This window comes from Lotus japonicus, chromosome 3, assembly GCF_012489685.1.
Source record: "Lotus japonicus ecotype B-129 chromosome 3, LjGifu_v1.2".
Taxonomy (NCBI): Eukaryota; Viridiplantae; Streptophyta; class Magnoliopsida; order Fabales; family Fabaceae; genus Lotus; species Lotus japonicus.
The window spans coordinates 87,490,955-87,500,055 of NC_080043.1; the positions used below are offsets into that span (position 1 = coordinate 87,490,955).

Sequence of the window (9,101 nt, forward strand, 5' to 3'; positions counted from 1 at the left end):
AGGATAAGTTTAGGTGCTGGAGATGCAGCCAGTGCATTGAGTGGATAAGCAAATAAAAAAATAATTAAAAACTGATTATAGGAGTATTCGAACCTAGGACATGTGGGAAATATAGGATGCTACTAACCACTAAGCTAGAAGTAACTATTGAAATGAAACTGTAAACATAAATATTTAATTGAGTTAATGTGAGTATTTAATTGAGTTAAGATTAATAAACTTAAACTTAAGGTCGTGCGAAGCTTCATATTAATAAACTTAGACTCTTATTGCTCCGCCGCTCTCCATATTAGGTCAAACTTAAAGCTTAAGTAAGACCGAAGCTTCATATTAGGCCTTTATCCTTCTTAAGCTCTGCCGAGACTCTTGTTGCTCCGCCGCTCTCCGTATTAGGTCAAACTTAAAGCTTAAGTAAGACCGAAGCTTCATATTAGGCCTTTATCCTTCTTAAGCTCTGCCGAGACTCTTGTTGCTCCGCCGCTCTCCGTATTAGGTCAAACTTAAAGCTTAAGTAAGACCGAAGCTTCATATTAGGCCTTTATCCTTCTTAAGCTCTGCCGAGACTCTTGTTGCTCCGCCGCTCTCCGTATTAGGTCAAACTTAAAGCTTAAGTAAGACCGAAGCTTCATATTATGCCTTTATCCTTCTTAAGCTCTGTCGAGACTCTTGTTGCTCCGCCGCTCTCCGTATTAGGTCAAACTTAAAGCTTAAGTAAGACCGAAGCTTCATATTAGGCCTTTATCCTTCTTAAGCTCTGCCGAGACTCTTGTTGCTCCGCCGCTCTCCGTATTAGGTCAAACTTAAAGCTTAAGTAAGACCGAAGCTTCATATTATGCCTTTATCCTTCTTAAGCTCCGCCAAGACTCTTGTTGCTCCGCCGCTCTCCGTATTAGGTCAAACTTAAAGCTTAAGTAAGACCGAAGCTTCATATTATGCCTTTATCCTTCTTAAGCTCTGCCGAGACTCTTGTTGCTCCGCCGCTCTCCGTATTAGGTCAAACTTAAAGCTTAAGTAAGACCGAAGCTTCATATTATGCCTTTATCCTTCTTAAGCTTTGCCGAGACTCTTGTTGCTCCGCCGCTCTCCGTATTAGGTCAAACTTAAAGCTTAAGTAAGACCGAAGCTTCATATTAGGCCTTTATCCTTCTTAAGCTCTGCCGAGACTCTTGTTGCTCCGCCGCTCTCCGTATTAGGTCAAACTTAAAGCTTAAGTAAGACCGAAGCTTCATATTAGGCCTTTATCCTTCTTAAGCTCTGCCGAGACTCTTGTTGCTCCGCCGCTCTCCGTATTAGGTCAAACTTAAAGCTTGTACCATTAAATATTATTTATATAGTATTTATTAATAAATAATGTTAATAAATAATTTTTATACCTATTTATAAATATTATTTCTAAAATAAGTTTAATATAAAAAATTAAAAAACATTTAACTTCCTAACCATGGTGCCATAAAGCTTCGAAAATGGAAGGTGAGGAGATGGTGAAGTTAAGCACTTTCGGTGGCTCCAAAATTGGAATATGGAGAGGCCGCATGCTTGATAGGGTTATGAGAGGGGGAGTAATGAGGAAAATTGATTTCAGCTTTGTTGTTTGATCTTCCAGCTTCAAAACTCGTGAAGGGGTTTAGGGTTTCAATCAATTCCCCCTAGTACTATAAAATTGCTTCAATTATGAATGGGATTCAGAGTCTAACAAGGAGTGGAAGATTTACGGTCCAAAATCATCTGATTGATGTCTACCATGAAAACGAAAGGAGCCCCAGTTGTTCGACGAAGCCACCGGAAGCGAAATCGTCGAGAAGTGGATTACATCTCCGTCAATTCGCCGGACTTGGATTTCACCGTCCCAAATCAGAACGCTAACCCTTCTTTGGTACTCATATCTTCGAGGTAATCAGTGTTACTCATCTAAAACTCTGTTTCTGTTCTGTCGTGTTTATGTATTAGGTTTCGTAGGTTTTTGACATTCATATCTTATTTGCAGTAATCAAGATTCTGGGCTGCAACTGAACATGAATCTTCCATATTATGGTGATCAACAAGAAGATGACAAGAAAAAAAAGGTATGTTTTGAAGTAAAATGAATTACTTTTCACTTAAATAGCTTAAATTGCTTCAGTTGAATTTTCCGTATCTTATTCCCTTGCTTACCATAGTAGTATGCCAAATTAAACTTCATATAATGGATTCAAATTAGGAAACCTTGAATCCCTGCTTAAATTACAGCTGTGAAACCTATAGCCAAGGTCTAATTTTTTTTTTTTTTATATTTTACAATGCAGGGAGTGGTTAATGAAGAGAAATTTAATACGTTGGAGGCAAACATGGAAGCTATTATGGCTAGTATTGGGTGGTTGACACAGACAATGATAAAGTCCAAATGTGTCCAGATTCTTCCCACAGAAGGAACACAGTTAGATCCATCTTCATCAGTTGAACCAATACCTGAAGCGATAGAGAAAATCATGCAAAAGTTTGTTGCACCAACGGTTGAACTCCCAACACCTATTGCTGACCTACCAACACCAAATACTGAAATCCAAACTGAAACCGTTGAGATCGCACCAACATCTACAGAAAATCACAGTTCACTTGTTAGGAAGCTTTTCAGCCCACCTCTTACGTCACAGGACACAAATCCAGGAAACCAAATTACCAATGCTGACTTTCAATCCCCCAAAAACCTGAAAATAGTTACCCCTCATTATGTTCCACCGGTAAGTTATGTTTTTTTAAAATTTTGACACATTAATTAAGAACTTTACTTGTTAAATTGACTGTCATACATGTGTATCTTGTAGTTCCTGAACAAGATATTCAAGAATGAGAACACATTCCAACTATCTTATGCTGAGACGGCTGTGGCATCTTATATCTTTAAGAAGGCCAATAAAGATGACATGGCTTGGTAAAATGTCTGAGTTTTTATTTACGTAGTTAAATTATTTTTTGATACTCAGTAGAAGAGCTAATTTAATATGCATGTTATGTTCATGGCAGGAAAGAGGCCTTGGTGAAGCCTGAAATCCCTTTCTCGGATGGAACCCGTGGTGTGCTGCAGTGCCTGAAACCAAAAGGAGAGTTGGTGACGGATTTGCTTAACTTGCTCACTTGCTTGTTGACCAAGAAGGAGAGGTCTTTTAATCAAAATCCACCCATATGGTTTTTCCCAACAAATGTTTCGGTAATATCATCTGCTCATTCTTAATGGCAAGTTCTGTTTAATAGAAATGAAATATAAAGTTCACTGAAGTTGTTCTTTTCCACTGTAGCAAGCTATATTGTCATGGACTACAAACCCTAATTCTATGAAGATTTTAATTAAGGCAAATTTCATGGGGAAAGTAGACCTTCTTGAAAAGGTAACTCAATAATTGTGTAACATATCATTTCATTCAAAATGTAGCTTGTTTGAGCTTTATCTACATGGTTGCTTTCTGCCAGATATTTGTTCCTGTTAACGACGACAATAAGCACTGGTACCTTATAGTCCTGGACTTTAAGAATGAGCAAGTAGTGTATCTCGACAGCTATCCGGAAGAAGGCAGGATGCTTGCCAGAATTAGGCGTACCAAACTACTGGTATAACCTTATAATGAATTTACTTTTTTGATTACATGATTTGTGTTATTAATTTTGTTACTAAGAGAAAACTTGTTGCTCGTAGTGTATTTATTTGGAAGAACTTCTGCAAGACCAGTCATTTTATCTCATCGATGATAGCCCTAAGCCTATTGTGTCTGAATTCAAAATGGTTATCCCAGAAGGGCTTATGGTTCAAAAGAAAGATTCGTAAGTTACATATAACAATTTAATTCTTTTATACTTTTGAAACCATGTAACTTACTGATTGAAAATTGTTTTCTGTCATGCAGAAACGATTGTGGAGTTTTTGTTGCAACTTGGATGAACCAGATGGGGATAAATGGATACAAGATAGAGGTTGATAACTTCACAAGATTGAAACTTGCTGTGGACCTTGTTCTCCATTCACATAATTTGCTTCAAGGAGTTATGCTATCAAAATCATTGGTGTACTACAACAGGATATCAGAAGCTGGAAACAAGAAGAAAGGGGTGCCAAAGACTTGCTGATTTTGTAATCTTGGTTATTGTTAGACACAATCTATGTTTTTTATTCCGTGCTTTATCTTTGTGTATGCGCAAGCGTGGACGCATTGAATCCTTTTTCAGGGCACTTGTAGTTGCCAAATTTTGTTCATCAGGTTAAGGCACTAGTTGCCAAATTTTGCTTGTTAAGGCACTAGTTGCCAAAAAACCCTTTTATAAATTTTTATGCGTTGGTTGTCTTATATCATGTTTATTAGATCATGTTTTCTTCAAATGCAATAATAGCTATAGCTTAAACAAGAACAAAGAGCGCAACTTAGTTATATATTTGGACCATTTTCTATTGAAAATAGAAACATGATTCATAGCAATAGAAAGATCAACCTAACTTAGACAAGAGCAACCTTATTTGGACCCATTTTCACTTAAAAACAGTTGAAAACATGTTTGATAGCGATAGTAACATCTTTTGACATAGTAAATCATAGTCAAGTTTGACAAGAGCACTACTTACTCACTATTTTATTTGGACCAGTTTTCACTTAATATAGCAAATGTTCTTGGTTCTTTTGTATGCTCTTTTGTCATAGTTTTATCATAGTCATTTTTGGAGGTTTCTCATCATCTACTTACATAGTTTTATCATATCTTGGGAGGTTTCTCATCATCTACTTACACAGTTTCATTAAATTATTATGTAGACTAAAAAATGTAAATTTAGATAAGTTTAAAAAGAGGACTCATGTGAGCACTTCTCATAAAAGAGTTAATAATTCAAAAAGAGTACACATACATGTGACCACTTCTCAAAAACAGTTTTACATATCCAAAGCTTGTGTAAATCACTTAAACAAAATAAGTAGCACAGCAACTACCAAAGAGACAACAACAACAATGAAATACATTTGTTCCCTTCTCTTGTAGTCAGAGATCAAAGCTTCTGCCCTCTTTAATCCTTCAAAGCAATCATCAACTTGACCAGGAGTCACAGCAGCAGTCATGGGGGATTGAACAACTTGACCAGGAGTCACAGCAGCAGTCATGGGGGCTTCAACAACTTGCCCATGCACAGGGGGATCAAGCCAATCATAATACCCACAAGCCTGCGTATATTTAAGTTCATAAGTTATATATTCCTTGTTGTCAACTGAATACATAACAAAAACTCCCTGTTTACCTTCAAATGACATTGAAAATATCTTCGTCCATAATTACTACTGGACCATGAAGTCTTTAGGGCTGGGGTAAGGCCGCAAGTACAGAGCCTTCCATCAGCAATCCCATTTCTTCTTTGTGTCGAAGAGAATGATTGAGATGCCATATATTATACACTACAGAAATATACTAATAAGTAAATAATTGAAACCTTAATAACATATAAAGTCATTGATTAACTAATATCCATAAAACACCAAGTTGCACAAAACATATCCAAAAAGGTCTAACAAGCCAGGGGCATCAAGCCAGTCCAAAAGTTGCACAAAACAAAGGCAAAACATACAAGGTCCAAACTGAAAACATTAATAGGAAATCAACAAAACATCAAACTCACTACGGCTGCCCACGGGTAATGGTAACATTAACCAAATTGTTGTGAGTGCTAACTGGCCTAAAGTGCACAACATCCCTATACTTCAACTCATGATCCTTCACATATTGATACCAATCCTTTGCAATGTGGATTGGAGTATCAATCTTCCTTGGATTCCTTCTTTTCAGCAGACAACTATAAGTTCTACCCCTAGGGGTTTGTAGAACGATATTCTCCCAGTTTGCCCTAATATGATTCACCACATACAACTTAGGCAATGCCTGAAAATAAAAAAATAAACATTGTATTAGATATCACATACAGCAAACGAAATTTTAAAAACAAGTAGCACTACAATTTAAAAACAAGAACTTACCATTGTCTGGCCTCCACCAGAATCAGAGCTGCTAATGACCTGAGGATTGATCTCATGCACATGCTTTGTTTTTCAACTTTTATCACATGAGCTATTGTTCGAAGATTAAAATTGAAGGGTTTTACATCCTCCAATTTTATAAGGTACAGGAACAACACACATCTATCAACCTTTTTTCTTTTAATTTATTTTCGTTTTTTATATGTTCACTCTGATATTTTAGTTTTCCATCTAAATACAACCTCAAGTCTCGCAACTGGGCTAGATCGGAAGCTTATGTTAACATTTTATCTCTTAACATTTTGCAAATTTTAGGATCATTTTGCAAAACCATACATGGCGCACTACCATATGACAAATGTATCCTCTGCCTCGTAGCATGAATTTGGAAAGTAATTCTGATTGAATGCGTTTTCTGTAATAAATGGTTCTGTCCAAAAACTGCTGTTCAATCCATCCAATGTTCCCCATGAAGCAATGTCATCTTCTTCCCTGGTAAAGCTCACGTTTGATTCGGTGTGAACAGAGGAAAAAGAAGCAGGGGAGTTGTTTTCAGTGTAGCAGGGCATTTCAGAGGACATGGAAATTGTACTTTCCAAAATGTGGTGGGAATCAGCACTAGCAGCATCAGATGATGTGGTCTCATTGCGCTTTAACAATTTCTTCACGTGACTGTGCCAGTAGTTCTTTATCTCGTTGTCTGTTCTTCCGGGTAGTTTTTCAGCAATCAAAGACCATCTGTTGCAACATTTTATACAAGAAACATTACATCTAAAGTGTGAAAATATATTAAAGTTTAAAGAAAAAACATTAGACCCATTCTGCTGATAATTAGTTGATCCTGTAACAGAGTAAGAAGTTCGTACTTGTTTCCATATTTTTTGTGTAAATCCATGATTGTTTGCTCTTCCTTTTGAGTGTAGCTCCCTCGTTTCAGATTTGGCCGCAGGTAATTCATCCAACGGAGCCTGCAACTCTTTCCACATCTTGCCAAGCCTGTAACAGAGTATTTATTTGCAATCAAGTAAAGAGTAATGACCATGATTATTCCAATTAACTCGTGTTTGGTTAACCAAAGTGAATCAATAGGAGAATATTAGCCAATTAGCAAATATTTGTAGCAGATTTGCTAGAAATTTCATACCTGCGTACTTTGGGAGTTGACGCCAATTTGGGTTGCCGCATCTCTCAACGTAAGCCGAGAGTATCTTATCCTCTTCCTCACTCCATGCACCTTTCTTTACTCCATTTGCATCAAAATAAGGAGCTCTAACCATGTTATTTGCAGGAGTTTTTCTTTCTTTATCTGAGATTAAAGTTAAGTAGCTAGGTGGATATCGATCACCTCAAAGCAAAAGCAGAGAATTAATTTCTCAGTATTAATAGTGTGCTCAGTCTTGAAACGAGGATCATGTGTTCGGACACTTCCAATCATGATTCAATCTTTTTATATTAAAATAAAGGACCCCACTAGAATTTTATAAGAATATATTTTGTTTCACACTAGAAAGCTCTCTACACATTACTTTGTTTTTTGCTTCAATAATACTCGAGTGAATCACCATTTTGGTCCCTGAGATTGTAAGCGTCGGTCATAGTAGTTCCTGGGTTTCATTAATGGTGAAAAAAATCCCTGAGTTTGTCTCCGTCGGTCATAGTAGTCCCTAACCACGTTGGGTCGTTAGTCCCTGGGATGGAACCAACGTTAAGTGACACATAGACTCAGCCACGTAGGACAAAGTTATAAGGAGATTAAATCGATCATTTTAGTCCCTTCGAATTGGGTTTAAAATTCCCAAATCAGTGAACCCTAGAACCATATCCAAATCCCCAATTCCTCTGAATCTCCAAAATTCCTTCTCGATTTCTCTCCAAACTGCAATTCCTGTGCTCTTTATTGTTGAATCGAACATGACAACGGGTGAGGGTTTCAAAGGCCGCGTTCAACAGAGGTCAAGCACGAAGGGAAATGGTGGCGGTAGCTCATCTGTTAACGGCGGAAACCCTCGATGCAAATGCGGTGAAGAGGCAAAGGTGAGGGTGTCGAGGACAGACGCGAACCCAGGGAAAGCTTTTTATTGTTGCTATCTACCCAAGGTATGGTCTTCTTCCTCATTTTCATCATCCTCTGTTCTCATCCTTCTTTTTCTGAAGTTCACATGTCACAGGGTCATGAGTCAAACTGCAATTTTTTTCGATGGGTAGATGATGTAGCGGACACAGATGAATCCAGTGGTCTGGGTATGAAGGCTGAAGACTCTATGCTATTGAAGGAGCTTGTGGTCAAGAATGATGCTATGCTTGAGGAACTCTCAATGATGAAGGAAGTTATGCTGAAAAATGAATGTCTGATTGAGGAGTTGAGAACGATAAAGGGGGTTCTGGAGAAGAATGTTGCCTTGGTTGAGGAGCAGAACAAGTTTAAGAATGTAGAACTTAGGATGCTTAGAGGTCTTGTTTGTGTATTGGTTATGTTTATGGTGATTAGCATGTCTTTTGTTGTTATAAGGGGGATATAAGGGACATGGTTATGTTTGTATTGGTTGAAATATGTTTGTAAGCTGACCTGATGCAATCAATCAATATATGGACATGAAAATTTAAGTAATGCACTATCATAGTTTTGTGGTCTATTCAAGCAAATGATAATACTAAATAAGAAATCAATTTAAGTAATGCACTATCATAGTTTTGTCATTGATAATAAAGATATCACATGATCATAAAATTGTAGATTGCACATCCATTCTGTTCAAAATTACAATCCCATCATACTATGGATAGGGATATCAAAAAATATGCAATGAAGGAACCATGGATAGATGTCAAACTGAATCAAGTAATGCCCTGAGATCATCAAAGATATCATACTCATCAAAATACATCATATGTCTAATTAAGTTACCTACTGGATAGCAAATAAATAAAAGGACATAATTTATGTTCCCATCAACAATTTAAAGCACCACTATTCCAGAAAAGTTACAGTCCCATCATACTATGGATAGGGATATCAAAAAAAATCTTTCCATGCTGCAATTCTTCACTTGTTCTGATCACCTTGCATTGGCCTTGTCCTAGGAGTTGGTATGAAGGTCATTGTAGGCATACGGGGCTCATTTG

At 37.2% G+C, this 9,101-nt stretch overlaps 2 protein-coding genes across 2 annotated transcripts; one reads left to right on the plus strand and one right to left on the minus strand.

The window, feature by feature from the left end:
- Positions 1-4,784: 4,784 nt before the first annotated feature.
- On the minus strand, positions 4,785-7,313 carry LOC130746969 (transcription factor MYB14-like). Its single transcript, XM_057599775.1, has 4 exons — positions 7,123-7,313; positions 6,845-6,974; positions 5,979-6,716; positions 4,785-5,883 (listed from the first exon to the last, which is right to left on the minus strand). Exons 1-3 carry the CDS (start codon positions 7,253-7,255, stop codon positions 6,323-6,325), a joined length of 657 nt encoding a protein of 218 aa, XP_057455758.1. The 5' UTR covers positions 7,256-7,313; the 3' UTR covers positions 4,785-5,883; positions 5,979-6,322.
- Positions 7,314-7,794: 481 nt separating this feature from the next.
- LOC130744941 (uncharacterized) lies at positions 7,795-8,497 on the plus strand. Its single transcript, XM_057597099.1, has 2 exons — positions 7,795-8,075; positions 8,147-8,497. Exons 1-2 carry the CDS (start codon positions 7,890-7,892, stop codon positions 8,495-8,497), a joined length of 537 nt encoding a protein of 178 aa, XP_057453082.1. The 5' UTR covers positions 7,795-7,889.
- Positions 8,498-9,101: the final 604 nt, after the last annotated feature.

Excerpts from the sequence above, each read along its gene's own strand:
- LOC130746969 (XM_057599775.1), bottom strand. The coding sequence starts at position 7,255 with ATGGTTAGAGCTCCTTATTTTGATGCAAATGGAGTAAAGAAAGGTGCA. Across the intron at positions 6,975-7,122 it reads TCAACTCCCAAAGTACGCAG|GCTTGGCAAGATGTGGAAAG; the intron begins GTATGAAATTTC and ends ACTCTGTTACAG. Across the intron at positions 6,717-6,844 it reads CACAAAAAATATGGAAACAA|ATGGTCTTTGATTGCTGAAA; the intron begins GTACGAACTTCT and ends ATGTTGCAACAG.
- LOC130744941 (XM_057597099.1), top strand. The coding sequence starts at position 7,890 with ATGACAACGGGTGAGGGTTTCAAAGGCCGCGTTCAACAGAGGTCAAGC. Across the intron at positions 8,076-8,146 it reads ATTGTTGCTATCTACCCAAG|GGTCATGAGTCAAACTGCAA; the intron begins GTATGGTCTTCT and ends CACATGTCACAG.